Source organism: Anguilla anguilla, chromosome 16 (genome assembly GCF_013347855.1).
Source record: "Anguilla anguilla isolate fAngAng1 chromosome 16, fAngAng1.pri, whole genome shotgun sequence".
NCBI lineage: Eukaryota > Metazoa > Chordata > Actinopteri > Anguilliformes > Anguillidae > Anguilla > Anguilla anguilla.
This window is the reverse complement of record NC_049216.1, coordinates 9,949,701-9,970,303: the sequence shown is the minus strand read 5'-3', so window position 1 is coordinate 9,970,303 and position 20,603 is coordinate 9,949,701. Positions and strand designations below refer to the sequence as shown.

At 46.2% G+C, this 20,603-nt stretch overlaps 2 protein-coding genes across 3 annotated transcripts in view; one reads left to right on the top strand and one right to left on the bottom strand.

Moving 5' to 3' along the window:
* The window catches only part of snrkb (SNF related kinase b), a 26,019-nt gene extending 23,463 nt beyond the window's left edge, over nucleotides 1–2,556 (bottom strand). Inside the window, exon 1 of the mRNA XM_035395787.1 lies at nucleotides 2,090–2,556. The gene's annotated coding sequence lies outside the window, so the exon portion shown is untranslated. The remainder of the gene's footprint in view (nucleotides 1–2,089) is intronic.
* A 2,917-nt stretch (nucleotides 2,557–5,473) lies between these two features.
* Nucleotides 5,474–18,474, top strand: ldhd (lactate dehydrogenase D). Of its 2 annotated transcripts, none has more exons than XM_035395854.1 (11): nucleotides 5,474–5,819; nucleotides 6,530–6,639; nucleotides 7,155–7,296; nucleotides 8,325–8,466; nucleotides 12,028–12,187; nucleotides 12,602–12,801; nucleotides 13,667–13,795; nucleotides 14,197–14,324; nucleotides 15,505–15,595; nucleotides 16,111–16,222; nucleotides 17,931–18,474. In XM_035395854.1, exons 1-11 carry the CDS (start codon nucleotides 5,712–5,714, stop codon nucleotides 18,094–18,096), a joined length of 1,488 nt encoding a protein of 495 aa, XP_035251745.1. In that variant the 5' UTR covers nucleotides 5,474–5,711; the 3' UTR covers nucleotides 18,097–18,474. The 2 variants fall into 2 exon arrangements, with proteins under 2 accessions (XP_035251745.1, XP_035251746.1); XM_035395855.1 differs by having other exon boundaries at nucleotides 5,475–5,813.
* Nucleotides 18,475–20,603: the final 2,129 nt, after the last annotated feature.

The window sequence follows — 20,603 nt, the reverse complement described above, 5'->3', positions numbered from 1 at the left end:
TCTCTCTCTCTCTCTCATACACACACACACACACACACAGGAGAAACTTTACATCACACACAGCTGCGAGTTTATCTCTCTCTCTCTCTCTCACACACACACACACAGGAGAAACTTTACATCACACACAGCTGCGAGTTTATCTCTCTCTCTCTCTCATACACACACACACACAGGAGAAACTTTACATCACACACAGCTGCGAGTTTATCTCTCTCTCTCTCTCATACACACACACACAGGAGAAACTTTACATCACACACAGCTGCGAGTTTATCTCTCTCTCTCTCTCGTACACACACACACACACACACACACACAGGAGAAACTTTACATCACACACAGCTGCGAGTTTATCTCTCTCTCTCCCTCTCACACACACACACACACACACACAAATCTCTCTCACACACAAACGCACACACATCTCCCTCTCACACATACATGCATACATTCTTTCACACACACACACACACACACACACACACACTCTCTCTCACACACTCTCTCTCTCCCTCAATATAATTTTTTTGGGGAGGGCTGTTTTTTTTTTTTTTATGTGTGATTTTTGTTGCGCCTCTATGGGTTTATGTGCTTTGAGATTATTTGTGACATGTTGAGTAATAAACTGTCTCCTTTAAGCTTTAAACTAAAGGGGAATCAAATGTCTCTCAAAAAGTCAGAGTCAAAAGTTCCACTGTCTCTCCTTCTCCCTCTCTCTCTCTCTCTCATACACACACACACACACACACACACACGCCCATATCCACGTTTTCTTGGATGCATAAAGACAACAGTAGTCGAGTTCTCAGAGCAGTCAGTCCTGTGTGAGCTGCTCTACTGCCTCTGCCCTACAGTTCTCCACGTGACTCAGCCTGTGTGTGGAAACTTGGTCTAAGAAACACTCTGTTCTGCCCTGGAGGTCATGAGACATCAGGGTGAGATTCCGCCACTGTGGAATGCTGGGATATGTAGTTCTTCACAAATGTGCAGGGTTTCATAAACTGCAGCTTTGCTTCATAGAAGGAACTGGGGGTATTTCTGTACAATGCTGGTCACGTGACGTGGTACTGCAACCCCTCAACTTCCCCACAGTCTGCCTCTTTCCATAAAGCTACAAATTGCACTGTAACAACATCAACATTTTATTGACACAGCAAAACCCCTTAAAGTCTGTGCACAGGAAAATGTCCAGTGTTAATTTAAGACCAACAGTGCTAATTCAACTCTAACAGATCCTAGTTGGGACTAAATGGTATCTGTTAGAGTTGAAGTAGCACTGACCACTTTACTGTATACATATATCTAAAAATGCCACCCCCCACCCCCCCGCCCATGCCAGTGCACTGTGGTCTCTCTCTCTCTCTCCCTCCCTCTCTCTGCATCGATGCAGGGTGATCCTGATGATCTTTTGGTAGAGGACCCCTGGTGACTCACAGTGAGATAGCCCCTCTCTCTCTCCACAGCACTACAGAGCCAGGAAGTGAGGGTTCGCGGTGATGCTTCCCGGCAGTGAGTGAACTCAGCTCATCACACATTGACAGATCACCACGGGAACCAACGCACAGCCGAGGAGAGCTATAATCATCATCGGCATTGTCAATAACCATTAACGGTACGCGCCATGATATTCATTCTCCTAATCACCTCCAGATTTCACGGCATCTTTCGACAGGGAATATGGATCGTCAATTAAAACTGTTCAAGCGCAACTCGCACCAATAGAATAAGATATGCCAGACACGGATTAAGCTGCGACAAATGGAAAACCTTTCCAAAATTATTGAAGCCCCGAATACGAATTAGCCCCGCCACGCGAGAGGAAAGTGCACATCTTGGTCCTGGAGACAGACAGCTTTACCGTGAATAGTTTCGCATTGACAAACTTCGACTGCGCGACTGCAGTCCCCCTGCACGCATTCAGTGACATAAGCGAAAGAACAGGCGGCTTGCGAGTCTCCCACTGCACGCGAAGACATTGGCTAAACATTATACAAATTAGACCGACACAAATACGTATAAAACAGAATCATCGACATTCAGGAGATAAAAAACATTCAGTGATAAATATATATATTTAACAACTTACCAGAAAACGGCGCGTGGTGCGTGTATTCTGCGCCCTCACTCGGAAAACAAATACAACGCGTGCACTGTCTGCTTCTGTGCCTTCTTATTTTGACACTTCGCTTTGGGCAGAAACTATTTTCTGTTTTCTTTTTCTGTCCCCGTCGTTCACTTTTGTTGAGTTAAGCGCTTTGTCGAGCGGCGATTTTGTCCGGATTTGTCGATTAGGAGAGAGGGATGCTCCGGACCGCCGTTCCTGCGTATGTGCGTGTCTGCAGTGCTCGCGCATTCACTCCGTCTCAAATCGTCTCGAGCGCTGCCCTTGCGCTGACGTCAATGCTCAGCATCTCGTCCTGCCGCTGCGGGCTGTGTCTTAAAGTGCGAGAGGCAGGGCTTCGTATGAAAATGTATGTTTCACACACAGAGTATGTTTCTATTATGCAACTGTGGGCAGTAGGCCCATCTATAATTAGGTGGGTGGAAGGGAAGAAATGAAGTGAAACATTCCTCGCATATTTGTGTAAAGCGTTATGGATGCCTTCTGATCTCTGTGTTCCCTGTTGTACAACCACATAATTACAAAATAACAGAGCATAAGTAGTAAAACAACACGGATGTTTTGACATATTTAATAAACAACAATCAACCATTTTCCTGAGGCTGCACAAACACATTTGCAGACACACGCATACACACATGTGCACACGCAAGTGCGCACATACATCCAAATGCACAAACATACACACACAGGCAGAGACACACGTACACACTCAGGAATGCACAGACACACAAATATGTACATAGGCATTCAAACATACACTGAGCACAAGCACACAGGTAAATGCGCACACACACACACTCAAACATACACGGACTTGGACGCACACGTCTGTGGAGCACATTGTGCACACGCATCCCTCCGGATGCACACGCGTGTGACAGATGCATCCAACCCAGGACGACGAAGGCACAGAACGTCCCCTACAGGGAACGGCAGCAGGGAATCATGGGAATGAGGAAACAGGGTGAGAGGCCAGGGAGCTCAACGCCGCGGGGTGGCTGGGATGGCATTTCGGGCGTGTCCCGCAACGTGTCACACGGTCTAGATTAGCGGCACTCAGATCTCCCCAGGTACGAGACTCCACCCTCCACCACATCAGCCCACCCCGCATAGACACCGGCCCTGAGTCGGCCACCTGAACAGGTAACACGTTGAGGGTTAGGGTTAGGGCAGAGGACAAGTTCAGTCGTGTCCCATACCACTACTTCATCTGTGAGGTCATGGACTCCACACATCAGTCAGACACCAGCTGTCATTCCAATACCTACTGTAAATCACAGGGGAGTGAACCAGTTTCAGCCAATCGGCTCGCTTTCTTCGCCTGAGAAAGGGGTGTGGCCGTGAGGGAGGGAGGGAGGGAGGGAGGGAGGGCATTGGGCACCACACACACCTTCAGGATTGTGGTTTTCCTTGCTCACCGCACCTGGATTACTGTGTCATGCCTGACAAACTGCCTACATCTGAACCGAGAACATTCACACGACAGCAGCAGTTCATCATTACATAACTGAGAGATACAGTAGGTAGCAGGCAATGCCACGCTCTGTGGTTTGGGAACATTTAATCTCTGATAAGCATGTTGGGCATATGGTCAGCACCAGGTCAGCACATGTAAGACTGGATGGATGTATGAGATGGGTCAGAGGCACGGGATGTAAATTAATGTGATATTACTACTAGCAGTTCTACTATGACTACTACTACTGCTACTACTACTATTACTATTGCTACTACTATTACTACTACTAATACAATAATAATAATAATGATGATGATGATGATGATGATTATTATTATTATTATCATCATCATCATCATAATCATAACAGTAATCATTTTTATTTATTTTCCATATGCACAGTTACAGCCAAAAGTACTCTAGAAATGAATTCAGTTGAAAGGCATTTGGAATATTATCATTAAATATTAAATGGGTATACATTTTGAAAACAAACTAACAAACTATGAGAATGCCTTCAAAATTAACTGAATTAACATAACAATAAAATAACATAACAGATTAGAATGACATATTTAAAAGCAATTTTATTAGAAATGTGCTTAAAGCTGTTTTAAAAGCTTCTGTTGATGGCCTCTAACATGGGGGGTATAAAAACTAAAGAAGGTGCTTTCTTATCTTATGATTGCAACGGTAACTTCCTTCAGTTTGTCTGACGGCCAAAGTGAGCTGCTGCTATACAAATTGGTAATGTTCCAGCACATTAACTCCAGATAATATCTGTTTTCGGGAAATAAAGTCGACAAGTTCGGATAAGGGCCAGAGGTAGGTCAACTGATCAGTAATCAGTGATTGTGGATCAGGAGTTCATCCCAGATGCCGTCTCGATAAGAGCAGAGCAATTCGTTCATTTCGAGGAGAACTGAACCTGCTGACTCCTCTGTGGTCCCGGATCAGTGCGGTTTCTGCAATCTGGTCAATCCTGTTTACAAAAAAACAACTCTGGAATTCATTTTCTCTGCTGAACTCCAACACATTGCAAAACATGACCGAGGCGGCACAAAGCTTCCATGGCGTAAACCCGCCCCCTAGTGTACATTACAGATAATCACCTGTTGACTGCAATATTCTGCTTTTGAAGGAAGTTATTTTCTAATTAATGCTTGGAAATGATTATTTCCTTCATCTCAGAATTTAATATCTTATAAATTACAAAATACTTTCAGAAAATATTCCTGATTCAGCAACAGCTCGCCCAGGAAATTTAGTTCCCGAACCATTTATTATTTTAATATCTGCAGACATTCACACTTCTAAGATACAATGCCATTACTGTAAGGTTACAGTTTGCCGAATAAGACCACAGAGAAGCAAATTCATAATCAACCAATAATTGGGGCGCTAGTTGAAAATTCACTCAAAGTTATTGATAACAAGTAGTTAGTATTCTTATCAAACTTATTGATAAGGTTATGGGTATCATAAACTAAAACAAGACAAAAAAAATTACAGATGTGGTAGAAAGCCTCCTCCGTAGAACCGGGCGCTTGGACGCTTGTTCATGTTTAGCCTACATGTTCCACAATGTTGCCAAATGCACCATATCTACAAGAGGAACACACTCTCGCATTCAAAACAATGAAAATGGGTTAAGATAAGCGATATGAAAATGTATACATCTGCGTAACAAAGAGCTTCTCTTAGAAATAATGTCCAGGTTTGAATTCATCATACATGGACATAACATACAGTACACTATATAGTCTATGCTTTCATAAAATTAAGACACCCAGTTCTTTCCCATTCCAAATTCCTCTAATACGCCAGTATTACATAATTTACGGTAGCCTGCGGCGTTGGCGGCGTGCCATATGGTGTCGAACAGATTTACCCTGTCCGATATGACGATGAGATTTACATTTTGTTGAACAAAACTGGCTCTGGTTATGAAAAATAAATATAAATCATAATTCTGACGCGACTATGATTTACCTCTTACACCGGGAAAGCGTCGTTCAAGCTCACCCCGGAAGCTCATTTGAACTCTGAACACAATTTAGCCAAACCCCAGTTCCATGCCAAAACTTTCCTGGACTGCTTGGTGGCGGGGAAAGCAGCGAAAAAATGGCCCTCGCTTTGCTCCGGCATATGCGGTGTTTGTGTACCCTGCCCCGTACCGTGGCTGCCCTCCAGAGCAGTATTGACAAGAGAAGCTACGCGGAAAGAGTACGCGTGAGAGAACATCCTTGGTTTCGTTCAATGTCATTTCTTTTCCTGCGTGTCTGTGCACAGCATTGACATGCAGGGCTAAAAACAGTCTACTCCAGAATAAGTAAGACTATTGTCGTTTCATTAATCCACCGTGTGCTATTTTCTGTAATAGTGAGTCCGGTGACAAGCGGGTTTCCGACTGCTGCGTGCGTTCTTTCCCTTGAGCATTTCATAAGAGCTATGAAACGGTGGCTGTGTTAGGACCTATTTTTTACAGTCTCTGGTTAAGACTAATTTTTAATTTCGCTGCGGACAATGCGTGCTGTGACAAATCGCAGGCTGCCTATTACTCGCGCTCACCAGTTTACAAATGAGACTCACCGAACCTTATTTTAATGTTAGAGATACAGTATCTGTTTTGATTGTGCACTTTTGTATTTAGTCAAGGGGCAGGTTGCCAGGTTCACCATTCACTGCACGGTAAACTGGTGCATTGTTTTTACTATGTGAATGTTGCTGGTGTGCAGAACGCTTATTAGCAGGCCTACTTACCTTTGCCATGTAATGTACGAAGATAAGCTAAAGCTAAATTCCTACAGCGGTGGACAATTAAATAAATTCAATTCTATTCCATTTCCAGTTCTGGGCTACCAGTCGTAGAGAGAGAGAGTGCCCATCAGTGGTCCAAGCCCAGAGAATAATTTACATGCAATCCTGCGTTCGTCCTGCAGGGCTCTCTTGAGCGGGTGGTGTCGGCCTTCCGTGCGGTGGTGGGAGACGATGGCGTTTCGTTGGGTGCCGCGGTCAGGGAGCAGCACGGGAAAGACGAGTCTGTGCACAGGTGAGGTCACCTGTCCCTCAACCCCTCCTCTTATACACCAGATATCTGGTGTTCTTATGTTTTTATGCTGGTGTGGGTCATAGTTTTAGATTATGCAGTGTTAATATCGCTTCAGGAGTGTGGTGTGCCTTCAGGTAATGAATACATCAACATTTTATTTAACCTGTATTTAATACAGTAGATTTAAATGTTAAATGTGATCTAGAACAGGTAAACAGCAACCATTGCCCATATATATTGTTTGGAATTGACATAAAGATAATATATATAGTGTATTTTCAGTACTTTTTATTTCTGTATTGCTTTAAAACCTGTTAGTCCCAGGCTAACCGTTTCACAGGTGCTAATGAGTAAATATAACACAAGGGTTTAGTGAGCGCTATGGCAGTTTGGTGAGCACTGTTAGTGTGGGGCTCTAACCGATGGCCCTTCTTGTTTTGGTGATTGTTCTCGTTGATGGTTTGCGCCTGGGGGGTCACGGTTGGCGTGGTAACGGGTACGGTGGGCGCGGGCAGCTGCCAGCCGCCAGACGTGGTGGTGTGGCCGCGCAGCGTCGAGGAGGTCAGCGCCCTCGCCAAGATCTGCCACCACCACCGCCTTCCCATCATCCCCTTTGGCACTGGCACGGGCCTTGAGGGGGGTGTGGGCGCCACGAAGGTGAGAGAGCGATGGAGGACACTCGTCTGTCTGTCTCTGGTCTTTCTGTCTGTGCTGAGACGCATACCAGAGAGAGAGGGAGAACAGAATGCTGTCTATGAATTTCAGTTTCTGTGCAATACTGTTCAGGGAGAAGATGTCTCTTTTTAGTGTACCTGCCATCTAGTGGTACTTTAGTTGTTTTTGCTATATTGGGGGAGCTACAAGGGACACTGTCATTCTCAGGCTGTGCAGTGCAGCTAAGACAACTCCCCAAAATCAAGGATGGGTTTTTTTTGTGTGTCTGCCTGTGTGTATGTGTGCTTGCATGTGTGTGTGCATACATGTTTTTATGTGTCTGTGTGTGTATGTGTGCTTGCGTGAGTGTGTGTGCATACATGTTTGCATGTGTCTGTATGTTTATGTGTTCTTGCTTGTGTGTGTGTGCATCCATGTTTGCGTGTGCCCATTTGTGTATGTGTGCTTGCTTGTGTATGTGTATGTGCATGTGCGCACCTGTGTCTGATTGGGCATCGTAAGAAGAAAAAAGGAAGGTCTCTCGAACTTGATGAAAAATGATGCTTATTTACAGGAACGGCAGTTGTCAGAAATACATGAAACGTATTCTGGATTCAGCAGAGTTAAACTGAACCCTTTTCTCAGGACTGAATGTGTTTAAATACCTTTATCATACATTGTTTTCTGAGGCAGGAAACAGAAGTGTATATTCACAATAATGTGACTTGACCAGTGTCTGGCCTAGCCAAGAAATTGTACTGTATTGTTAATCAAGTCTCCTTGTTTGGAATAGTTATTTTATAACTCACTCCTGGCTACTATTCTGTAATTGATTACTGTGCTGATCAGTGACGATACACTGTCGCCTAAGCGTATAACCTGCATTGTCCTTATAATAAGTTGACCAAAACTATCTGGGCAGCAGATGTGGTCGATGTGCTGGAGTGTTTGAGACTCGAGTGGGTAATCTAACAGCACGTGCGGGTGCACGCATGTTTGTGCGCGCGTGTGTGTTTGCGTGCACGCGTCAGGGTGGGGTGTGTTTCAGCCTGAGGAAGATGGACAGCGTCCTGGACCTCCACCAGGAGGACTTTGACGTGACGGTGGAGCCGGGCGTGACCCGTAAGGCCCTCAACGCCTACCTGCGTGACACGGGCCTGTGGTTCCCCGTGGGTGAGTGCCAGGTCACCTGACCGCTGGGTCCGGTCTCTCTTCAGCAAGGATCCTGGTCTCGGGCCAAAAACCACGTGTGCAGTTTTCATTTGTGCTTCTAACCATGTGACATCATCACCCATGAACACCGATCAGTTCGCGGAGAGAGGAAACTGGTACAGTCGTATGCCACACATTTGAAAACCAAACTGCACTCTTACGCCACAAACGATGAAAATCAATTCAATAAAATAAGAAAAAACACAGGCTAATTTCCCTTCTGTTTGGCCCCTCATCTTTGAGAGAGCTTTAGCAGAAAACTAAAACTCCCCTGTAGACTGAGCCCGAGAAACTTTAAGCTGTCCATCATCAGATCCAACCATCAAGTAAGGACAAATATTTATGGACACTTTTTAAAAATCCTCTGCAGCTTTCTATTAAAATTAATTAATCAGACTCCCACTGGTGCCTGAGCTAACTAGCGGTTTAACGCGGGAGAGCAATATTCTCTCTGCTTCAGAACCAATCACTGGGCGATCTGTCAATCCATTTCCTGCTGGCTTCGTCCCCAAATCCCCCTGGGTGAACATGGCCGCTTCTGAAACAAACCGCAAGCCTCGCTCATTCGCACTGTCACCTCTTGGCTGTTGGATTTCTTTCAGTGTTGGCTCCCTGTGACAGCACTCAGCCACGTGGGCTTCAGTTCTCTCCAGCACTGTTGTTTTTTGTCACAACAGTTGGACACGCCCCCCTGAACAACTACCTCTCCGCCTCTGACAAAAGGCTGACCGCTTTGAACCACAGCCTGTGGGAACGGTCCATTACAGCCATTTAGCGGACACTCTTCTCCGGAGCTACTTACTTTTTAGTGTCCGTTTATACAGCTGGATATTTACTGAAGCAGTGCGGGTTTACCTTCCTTAAGGGTACACTGTAAAAAAAAAAAAAAAGGTTAATTTTCTGGTAAGATACTGGCAACTGGGTTGCCAGAACTTTACTGTATAAATAACGGTAATAATACGCTGAGCATCGGGTAGCAGGCTGTACATCTAACAAATGTAAAATGTATTATGGTGTTTCCGCTTTAAATAAGACAATTATTTACATTTTGGCTGTTAATCATTTTGTACCTTCGCTATTTTACAAACTTACTGTACAATTTGGATATTCAGACACAGAGCTTGGAATCACACTTGCAGCCTATGGGTTACAAGTCCAGTTCTCTGACCGCCATATGACACTGCTGACCTCTTATATTAGCCAGCGTTCTGAGCGTTAGCACGGCGTTAGCTCCTCACAGTGAGGCACCGGGCTCCCATAGGTCACCTGCTGTCGCCAGTGAGCAAAACGCCTGTCCTCCGATTGGCGCTGACTCTGTAGCACTGCAGCCTGTGATTTGGATAACTGGTCGCTGGGCCTCTGGTGGGAGGCGTGGCCTCAGACAAGAGGTGTGGCTTCAGGCAAGAGGAGTGTCAAACTTTCAGCTGCACTGGTCCTGTTGTGCGGGACCGGGTGACACAACTGTGTCCCCATAGCCGCACAGTTTCTTATTTTGATTTGGTTAAAAAAAAAAAAAAAGTCCGACTGTTCGAGTGAATCTTCTAATGAGTCATGCGGAAGAGACAAACAGATGGAGCGCTTCGTCACCTGAGGCGTCAAAATCTGACTCACTGCTTTCGTGCGGGATTCAGACAATACAGGATGCAAAATACGCACCAGGAGAAACGATCTGCCCCCACCCTTCATTTCGACTCCTGCTCTCGAAGGCGGAGGATCCAGCCTGTCTGATCAAAGGAAGGATTTCTCTTCAGTGTCCTCCACTAATGGCTTTTAAGAACATGAATTACATTACATTACTGGCATCTTATCCAGAGCGACTTACGTAACTTCTTGCATAGCATTTGCTTCGCATCCTTTTATACAGTAGTACTGTATATATACTGAAGCTATGCAGGTTAAGTACCTTGGGTATAACGGCAGTGTCCTACCTGGGAATCGAACCTGTGACCTGTAGCTTACAAGACTAGCTCCTTACCCATTATGCTACACTGCCGCACTGCACTCAGCTGAATTCAACAGTATCACAGACAGCAATAATTCTACACGGTTCAACACCATCCACGTGATGCTAGAACGAGGCAGACTCCTTACATGCAGACGAAATAATCAAAATCGTAATCTTTGGATTCATGACAGGGAGACATAGGATCTAGTGTGAAATTAGAACATTGTGTTGCCTCAGAAGTATCCCTGAAGAACATCATCTTGGCAGGAAAAAGAGGAAGGTGGTGTTGTAGTTACAAAAAGTGTTGACTTCAGAACTGAAAGAAATGGGAAAAAAATCCAATGCTTTTTTGAATGAAGTCTTAGACCCATCAAACACTGTTACAGTGTTGGTAGTACTGTGTTCTATACAGGTCTCTGTGGTGTGCACATCTGGTGGGTGTTGAGCGTTATTTCACTCTTAGTATTAAAGGTTATGTAACTCCATAGTTGTCTTGAGTGCTAAGTTGTGCTGAGAGCGGTTTTGTGTTGCAATTCTGTATTGTAATGTGTTCAGGAGTTGTGTTGTGTAACTGTCTTGTGCAACTATATTGAGCACTGTGTTTTTTAATTCTATCTTATGTTGAGTGTTGTTTTGGGTAAATGTGTTTTGTGTCAAGTGTTGTGTTGGGTAATTGTTCTGACTGTTGTGTTGGGTAATTGTGTTTTGTGTTGAGTGCTCAGTTGTGTAATTGTGTTTTGTGTTGAGTTTTGTGTTGGGTAATTGTGTTTTGTGTTTTTGTGTAAATGCGTTGTGTTGGGTAACTGTTTTGTATTGAGTGTTGTGTTGGGTAACTGTGTTTTGTATTGAGTGTTGCGGTGAGCTGGGTAATTGTGTTGTGTTGGGTAACTGTTTTGTATTGAGTGTTGCGTTGAGCTGGGTAATTGTGTTGTGTTGGGTAACTGTTTTGTATTGAGTGTTGCGTTGAGCTGGGTAATTGTGTTGTGTTGGGTAACTGTTTTGTGTTGAGTGTTGCGTTGAGCTGGGTAATTGTGTTGTGTTGGGTAACTGTTTTGTGTTGAGTGTTGCGTTGAGCTGGGTAATTGTGTTGTGTTGGGTAACTGTTTTGTGTTGAGTTTTGTGTTGGGTAATTGTGTTTTGTATTGAGTGTTGCATTGGGGAATTGTGTTTTGTGCTGAGTTGTGTAAATGTGTTGTGTTGGGTAACTGTTTTGTATTGAGAGTTGTGTTGAGCTGGGTAATTGTGTTGTGTTGGGTAACTGTTTTGTGTTGAGTGTTGTGTTGGGTAATTGTGTTTTGTATTGAGTGTTGTGTTGAGCTGGGTAATTGTGTTGTGTTGGGTAACTGTTTTGTGTTGAGTGTTGTGTTGGGTAATTGTGTTTTGTATTGAGAGTTGTGTTGAGCTGGGTAATTGTGTTGTGTTGGATAACTGTTTTGTATTGAGTGTTGTGTTGGGTAATTGTGTTTTGTATTGAGTGTTGCGTTGAGCTGGGTAATTGTGTTGTGTTGGGTAACTGTTTTGTGTTGAGTGTTGTGTTGGGTAACTGTTTTGTGTTGAGTGTTGTGTTGTGATGGCAGACCCAGGCGCTGACGCGTCTCTGTGCGGCATGGCTGCCACCAGCGCGTCGGGCACCAACGCCGTGCGGTACGGCACCATGCGCGAGAACGTGCTCAACCTGGAGGTGGTGCTGGCCGACGGCACCATAATCCACACCGCGGGCAAGGGGCGGCGGTCCAGGTAACAGACATCTCCTCCCTACTACACTCACACACAGCACAGCTGGGGTCCTCCCTCTTTAACAGCCTATACACAGACACACCTTCACTATTCTGCTCATTCTACCACGATTTCTATGGTATTTTAGAGACTGCATATCTATGGTACATTAAAACTCCTTAGAGGTGTGCTGGTCTTCCTCCCTCCATAATTACATTACATTACAGGCATTTAGCAGACGCTCTTATCCAGAGCGACTTACACAACTTTTACATAGGATTTTTACATTGTATCCATTTATACAGCTGGATATATACTGAAGCAATTTCGGTTAAGTACCTTGCTCAAATTCGATTCCTACCCGGGAATCGAACCTGCAACCTTTCGGTTACAAGCCCAGTTCCTTACCCACTGTGCTACACTCCGTCCCATCAGGAAGACGGCGGCCGGATACAACCTGACCAACCTGTTTGTGGGGTCGGAGGGCACGCTGGGGGTGCTGACCAAAGCCACGCTGAGGCTGTACGGGGTGCCCGAGGCGCTGGTGTCGGCCGTCTGCTCCTTCCCCTCCGTGCAGGCGGCCGTGGACAGCACCGTCCACATCCTGCAGGCCGGGATCCCCATCGCACGCATAGGTGAGGGGGGGCTGGGTGGAGCAGCGGTCAGAGCAGCTGGGTGGAGCAGCGGTCAGAGCAGCAGGGTGGAGCAGTGGTCAGAGCAGTAGTGTGGAGCAGCGGTCAGAGCAGCTGTGTGGAGCAGTGGTCAGAGCAGCAGTGTGGAGCAGTGGTCAGAGCAGCAATGTGGATCAGTGGTCAGAGCAGCAGTGTGGAGCAGTGGTCAGAGCAGCAGGGTGGAGCAGCGGTCAGAGCAGCAGGGTGGAGCAGCGGTCAGAGCAGCAGGGTGGAGCAGTGGTCAGAGCAGCTGTGTGGAGCAGTGGTCAGAGCAGTAGTGTGGAGCAGTGGTCAGAGCAGCAGTGTGGAGAAGTGGTCAGAGCAGCAGTGTGGAGCAGTGGTCAGAGCAGCTGTGTGGAGCAGTGGTCAGAACAGCAAAGCATTACTCTCTCCAACTCAGTAGATAGTATTATTAAATTTTTTTGTTTACATTTGACAATCACAGTAGTTACTTACCCTTTAAAATGTGTTCTTGATCGCTTCAAGCCTAAATACAGATTTTAAGTACTTGTTTAAGCTGTTTACCTAATAGTTGCTTTAATGGTCTTCCACAGTCTTCAACAGTAGAACACGTCCACACTATAATATGATAAGTTGCGCATTCTGTAATTATGTTAAAGGTCTATTTATGATTTATGGACTTTTTATGAGCTCATAAAGGAGTGTTTGAAGTATAATTATTAGTGTGCGTGTAGCTTTCTGTGCCCACTGGGCTCTGATTGAAGTAAAGTGAGAAATATTGACACTGTCTCTCACAGACTGTTCTCTGAAGAGCTCACGCCTTTAAAGGCAGGATCGCCGTGGTAACGCTCTGCCCCCTCTGCTGCAGAGTTCCTTGACGACGTGATGATTGACGCCTGTAACCGCTACAGCGCTCTGTCCTACCCCGTCAGTCCCACGCTCTTCCTGGAGTTCCATGGCACCGAGAGGGGCCTGGAGGAGCAGGTGTCCATCACAGGTCAGAGAGACTCAGAGAGAGGGTGTGTGTATAAGCATGTGTACGTGCGTGTGTGTGTATAAGCATGTGTGTGTGTGTGTGTATATGCGTGTGTGTATAAGTGTGTGTGTGTGTGTATAAGCATGTGCATGTGTGTGTGTGTGTATGTGTATAAGCGCGTGTGTGTGTGTGTGTGTATATATAAGCGTGTGTGTGTGTGTGTGTGTGTGTGTGTGTATATATAAGCGTGTGTGTGTGTGTGTGCGTGTGTGTATGTGTGTGTGTGTGTGTGTGTGTGTATAAGCGTGTGTGTGTGTGTGTGTGCGTGTGTGTGTATGTGTGTATGTGTATAAGCATGTGTGTGTGTGCGTGTGTGTGTGTGTGTATATAAGCGCTCTCATGCCCCTGCTGGGTGTGTGTAGAGGAGATCACTCAGGGGAACGGCGGGTCGGACTTCAGCTGGGCGCGGGACACGGAGACGCGGGCGCGGCTGTGGAAGGCGCGGCACGATGCCTGGTACGCCGCCCTGGCACTCAGACCCGGCTGCAGGGTGAGCGCTGCTCAATGACCACACCCCTCAGTGTCCAATCAGCAGGCTGCAATGCTCAATAACCACACCCCTCAATGACCACACCCCTCAGTGTCCAATCAGCAGGCTGCAATGCTCAATAACCACACCCCTCAATAACCACACCCCTCAGTGTCCAATCAGCAGGCTGCAATGCTCAATAACCACACCCCTCAGTGTCCAATCAGCAGGCTGCAACGCTCAATGACCACACCCCTCAGTGTCCAATCAGCAGGCTGCAATGCTCAATAACCACACCCCTCAATGACCACACCCCTCAGTGTCCAATCAGCAGGCTGCAATGCTCAATAACCACACCCCTCAATAACCACACCCCTCAGTGTCCAATCAGCAGGCTGCAATGCTCAATAACCACACCCCTCAGTGTCCAATCAGCAGGCTGCAACGCTCAATAACCACACCCCTCAGTGTCCAATCAGCAGGCTGCAACGCTCAATAACCACACCCCTCAGTGTCCAATCAGCAGGCTGCAATGCTCAATAACCACACCCCTCAATGACCACACCCCTGAGTGTCCTATCAGCAGGCTGCAACGCTCAATAACCACACCCCTCAGTGTCCAATCAGCAGGCTGCAATGCTCAATAACCACACCCCTCAGTGTCCAATCAGCAGGCTGCAATGCTCAATAACCACACCCCTCAATGACCACACCCCTGAGTGTCCTATCAGCAGGCTGCAACGCTCAAAAACCACACCCCAAAGTGTCCAATCAGCAGGCTGCAATGCTCAATAACCACACCCCTCAGTGTCCAATCAGCAGGCTGCAATGCTCAATAACCACACCCCTCAATGACCACACCCCTGAGTGTCCTATCAGCAGGCTGCAACGCTCAAAAACCACACCCTCAGTGTCCTATCAGCAAGCTGCAATGCTGAAAAACCACACTGCTCCGTGTCCAATCAGCAGGCTGCAATGCTCAAAAACCACACCGCTCAGGCTCCAGTTCTCAAGCAATTACCTTGGGCTCACACTACCGATCAATAACCAATGATCTCTTCTCTTATAGTCATTGATCATTAATCATATTTGTAGTAAATGAGATCAGCAAACGCATCTCTCATACATGTGACCTTTTTTGCATGTCCGTGATGTGTTGGCGTAGTATCTGTGATGTACTGTTGCCATGGTGACCCTACAGGCGTATGCCACGGACGTCTGTGTCCCCATCTCGCATCTACCCCAGATCATCGTGGAGACCAAGAAGGACCTGACCGAGAACCACCTCACAGGTAACCCGAACACCTCTCAAATCACCCCAAGATCGCTCAGGTAACCCAAACACCTCTCAAATCACCCCAACACCTCTAAAATTACCTCAGAACCTCTCAGGTATGCCCCAACACATTGGTAACCCCAACAATGATCTGGGAGCCCTACCATCACTCAGGGAGACCCCAACACTGCTCGGGTAACCCGAACATTGCTCCGGTAACAGCAACATGTGGTAATCTCAAACTCGCTAGTAAACAATTCCCCAGTACCAGATCTTAACCATAAACCCAGCTCTGTTCGGGTAACCCTAACACACCTGAGTTGAACAGCTCCAGGGTCGCCTAGCAACAGCACAGTGTGTGAAACAGGGCACAGCGTACTGTGAATGCACATCACAACGCCATGGAAACATTCAACGAGAAAGTCATCAGGAACAAATTGCCACTTAAACTTGTGTGAGTATGTAGGCAGTTACCTGAGGTGTGAGGTGCACTTCCTGTCTGTTTCCTGCGTACTTCCTGTCCGCGCACAGGTCCGATCGCAGGCCACGTCGGGGACGGGAACTTCCACTGCTTGATGGTCTTGGACCCCCACGATCCAGAAGAGGTGAAGAGAGTCCACCACTTCACAGAGAGACTGGCCAGGTGCATCTCTCTCTCTCTCTCCCTCTCTCTCTCTCTCTCTCTCTCCCTCTCACACACTCAGTCTCTCTCTCTCTCTCTCTCTCCCTCTCACACACTCAGTCTCTCTCTCTCTCTCTCTCTCCCTCTCACACACTCAGTCTCTCTCTCTCTCTCTCTCTCTCTCTCTCTCTCTCTCTCCCTCTCACACACTCACTCTCTCTCTCTCTCTCTCTCTCTCTCCCTCTCACACACTCAGTCTCTCTCTCTCTCTCTCTCTCCCTCTCACACACTCAGTCTCTCTCTCTCTCTCTCTCTCTCCCTCTCACACACTCAGTCTCTCTCTCTCTCTCTCTCTCTCTCTCCCTCTCACACACTCAGTCTCTCTCTCCCCCTCTCACTCTCCCTCTCACACACTCAGTCTCTCTCTCTCTCTCTCTCTCTCCCTCTCACACACTCAGTCTCTCTCTCCCCCTCTCACTCTCCCTCTCACACACTCAGTCTCTCTCTCTCTCTCTCCCTCTCACACACTCACAGTCTCTCTCTCTCTCTCTCTCTCTCTCTCTCCCTCTCACACACTCACAGTCTCTCTCTCCCCCTCTCACTCTCCCTTCTACCTGTTTCTCTCCCTCAGCTTTCCTTTCACCTCTCCCAATCCCCCATTTCCTCTTTCTCTTTCTCGTGATCAGCTTCCTCTCTTCCTACTTCCCCTTTGAGCTCCCCCCGTTCTCTCTCTCTCCCTCTGTCTTCTCTTTCTCCCTGTATAAACTGAGTTCAGTGGGGAAAAATACATGAAGGCTGAACCCTAAAAACAGAAACTTCATCTTACGCCCTCTCTCAGGTTCAGAAGAGAGCGCACGCTCGTTCACACCCATTCAGACAGATACAAAACGCTACTGTGACGAGTCAGGCCTCTCTGGACATTACAGAATATTGGTTTAAAAAGAGAATAAAATGAAAAAGAAAACATTGAAAGTAAAATGACTAGGGCTGTCAACCAACTTTTTAAATAGCTGGTTCATTTTGTCCATTCAGTTGAATTAATCAGTAGATTAATTTGGAAACTTTGAAAGCCATTCATTAAATATTGATATTAATAGAAAAATTCTGTGGGATCTAGTACAAGCTTCAGGACTGCTTCTGAGCCCCCTGGCCTCCACCATCATGTAACCTGGTCGGCCATTTTATGAGTCAGAAAGTGCTCTTCTTTTTGATGCTCTCAGCGGCATTGAACTACAACCTGGAGTCATTGGCCTGTAGTTGTGTGGTGCCGGTCTTGTCGAGTCAGATCCCGCCGGAGGTTTTCCCATCGCCTCTTCAGTTGACCGCTGTGAAAGGATGATTGCAGGCGATCCTGTAGACTACCCTCATAGGAAAAGCTCAGTTTGCAATTCTCCACCTGACTTTTTTAACCAAGAGGTCCACATATACTGCCCTTCAGGGGCTGGTGTTCCTCCATTTTGTGATGGCAACCAAGGCTTTGCCGGCAGATTTAACGATCTGGACGTTGACGGTTTTTGGCTACTTGCTTTCCCCCCCTGACAACAAGAGGCTGCATTACATATTTAAAAAGGTTCAAATGTCACATTAAAAAGAACAACCATCTTTCATATAAAACGAGTCAGTGATTAAAGCTTTAGTTCATTTGTCTGAACAAATCATTTGTTAATGAGCAGAGTCATAAAAATAGCCTCTCTGGTTCTCTCTCTCTGTTCCCCCCTCTTCGTCTCAGGAGAGCCTTGGCTCTGGATGGGACGTGTACAGGGGAGCATGGGGTAGGTTTGGGGAAGCGTGCCCTGCTCAGGGAAGAGCTGGGTCCCCTTGCCATGGAGGTTATGCAAGGTCTCAAAGCTGCTCTGGACCCCAAAAACTTGATGAACCCCGGGAAGGTGCTGTAGCACACAAAGGCCACGAGAGGGCGCCGGAGAGGCGAGACTTTCTTTTAGGGACACAGAAGAACTGAGTGAAGGTCAGTCTGCCATTTCCAACAGTACCACCAGGGGTCAGTGTTGGTATGTAAAATTGGAGGTGACCTCGTAATTTTCATTAGCTCATTTTCCTGTGCTTCGTTCTTGTGATCTGACAGATCCTGTGAAATTATATTTTGCGAACACGTATATTTATAATAAATGTAATAGTGTTTTAGCCGAGAATGTAAGATGCACTATTTGCTTGACTGGTTGTGTCCTCAGACAAAGACGGTCTTGAAAAGTTTCGCTGAACTTAAAACAAAGCACCATTGCACTGTCAATAAATCCCTTTTAATTCCCAACACAGCCTTTTGTACATTTCCATTGCCTGAAGTTTTTTAAAACATATACACACATTTTGATTTTTCTTTTGTATTATTAGTATCAATGGTGGGTTATTCATCCCACCATCATCAGTTATCTGGAAAAACGCATTCAGTCACATCAAAAAAAATTCAATAAAACAACGAAAAAAGTAAATCAACAAAAGAGAAGTAACGGTGTGTTCTCTGCGGCTATATGCGCTCGTCAACCGGAGGTAGGGCTAACGTAGACCAGAGTATTCTGAGAAATAGATCGACCCAACAAGTGATATGCCTGTTGTGATGACTGATCACACACATTGATCGAGTTGTTAGTTGCTGAGCTGGCAGTTTCGATTCATTAAATCGGTTATTGTAACATAAATATAGGCTACCTTTTTCACCGTTGGAAGCAAGAAAAAACATAATCTCACTTTACAAACGGATTTATAAAAACGCAAAAGCCCCCCTCCTCCAACAACATAAGAAAAATCCAATATTTGAATGAAATTTAAATTGACATCATGACAGCAGGAGTATATTCGCAATTTTCGACAAATTTGGTTATCGTGAGCGCGGTCAGACAACACAACCTTTGAACAGCGATTCCCGCACACCACGGGACTGCTCTGCTGCCAGTTATTTTAATCTCTTGTCGTGGGTTACACAGCGTTTGCAGTAAAATCACGCAACAGGAGCGTTCGAAACAGCAGGGATAAACGTTTAAATGATTGAAGTGGCTTTTTTCACAGACTGGGATTAGGTCTCGCCGCAATAACGATTTGCCACCTGTATCCTCATTCGTGACTTTCCACTTGGCATTTGGTGCCTCAACTGACACCGAAGCAAAATGTTTTCCAGATGAGCTGTTAATTGTACCCTGGCTAAATAGTTAGCTATAGGCTACTCAGTTCTGATTCCGGAATATCGCCGAACAAGAGTCAGGCAGTAGAGATGAATTTGTAATTGATCTGACCCGTTTGAAACACTGATCATATGCTTCAACAAAGTTTACGTGAAGGGGTTACTTTTCATACGCAGCTCAGTAGGGTATAGTGTGCAACACTTGCCTTTTGTACATATAAAGTACAAGCTGTAGCCGACATTTAATGGCTGATTTGAGGGAGTCGTTTGGCACACCTCACGCACGCGCCTGCAGAGTTCCCTCCCGCGTTTCTGCGGAATCGTGTCGCCCAGGTGCATTTAGGCTAACCTGCAATCAACGCAAGCTCCAGCTTCTCTTATTGTGAAAATAGTCCCATGTTGTTTGGCCGTTTTGGCGGCTATTTAATGAATCTACTGAAGCTGTACTCATGCGCAGTTATAGCTATCGATATTAAGGCTGCGATCGTTCGAAAGATGGCGTGACTTCAGGAGACAGAAAAAATATTACATTTACACTCGCTCGTGCGCATGCACGCACGCACGCACGCACCCAGTGTGAAATTAATAATAACAACAAGGCCTGATCCCCCCTGGGTAGAAGCCTATATGAAAAAAGGCAGGGTGGGGTGATTTAAAAAATTGTAATTTCAATGACCTGTTAACATCAGCATGAAAGAAGGACCCAGCACACGAACACACAAAATGAACAAATCCCAACTGTAAACATTTCAGAGGCCAACACACAGAAGTGTCCCAGGCTGACCTCTCTGCAGCCTGGCTGGTTTTCAGTCCTTAAAACCAGAGGTGTCAAACGTCCAGTCCCGGAAGGCTGCAGCGTCTGCTGCTTTTTAGTGCTTTTCAGCACCGCTGATTATGTCGATTAGCTGAAGAGTCCTGTCCACTCGCTTCGTTCTCCAGGCCTCAAGTGATTGAACAACAAGCAGACAAGCCCAGCAGATACTGCGGCCCCCCAGGACTGGAGTTTGAAAGGCCCCACAGACACTCTGGGCCCCCCAGGACTGGAGTTTGACACCTCTGCTTTGACAGACCGCTCCCTCCCTCCAAATAAAATGTGACCAGAAATATAGCCCATTGTCATTTTATTACCACTACCAAATTGCACACGGACACACAATCTCTTCATCTGTCACACACACACACACACATTGTATACACACACAGCCACACACAGTCTTTGTCCGACACGTAGACACACACGGAGTGTAACTCTCTCTCCCCACGTCGCTC

Bases quoted from the DNA above. Each gene is read 5' to 3' on its own strand.
- ldhd (XM_035395854.1), top strand. From the start codon at position 5,712: ATGGCCCTCGCTTTGCTCCGGCATATGCGGTGTTTGTGTACCCTGCCC. The intron at 6,640-7,154 runs GTGAGGTCACCT...GGGCGCGGGCAG, and splicing joins AAAGACGAGTCTGTGCACAG to CTGCCAGCCGCCAGACGTGG. The intron at 12,802-13,666 runs GTGAGGGGGGGC...CCTCTGCTGCAG, and splicing joins GATCCCCATCGCACGCATAG to AGTTCCTTGACGACGTGATG.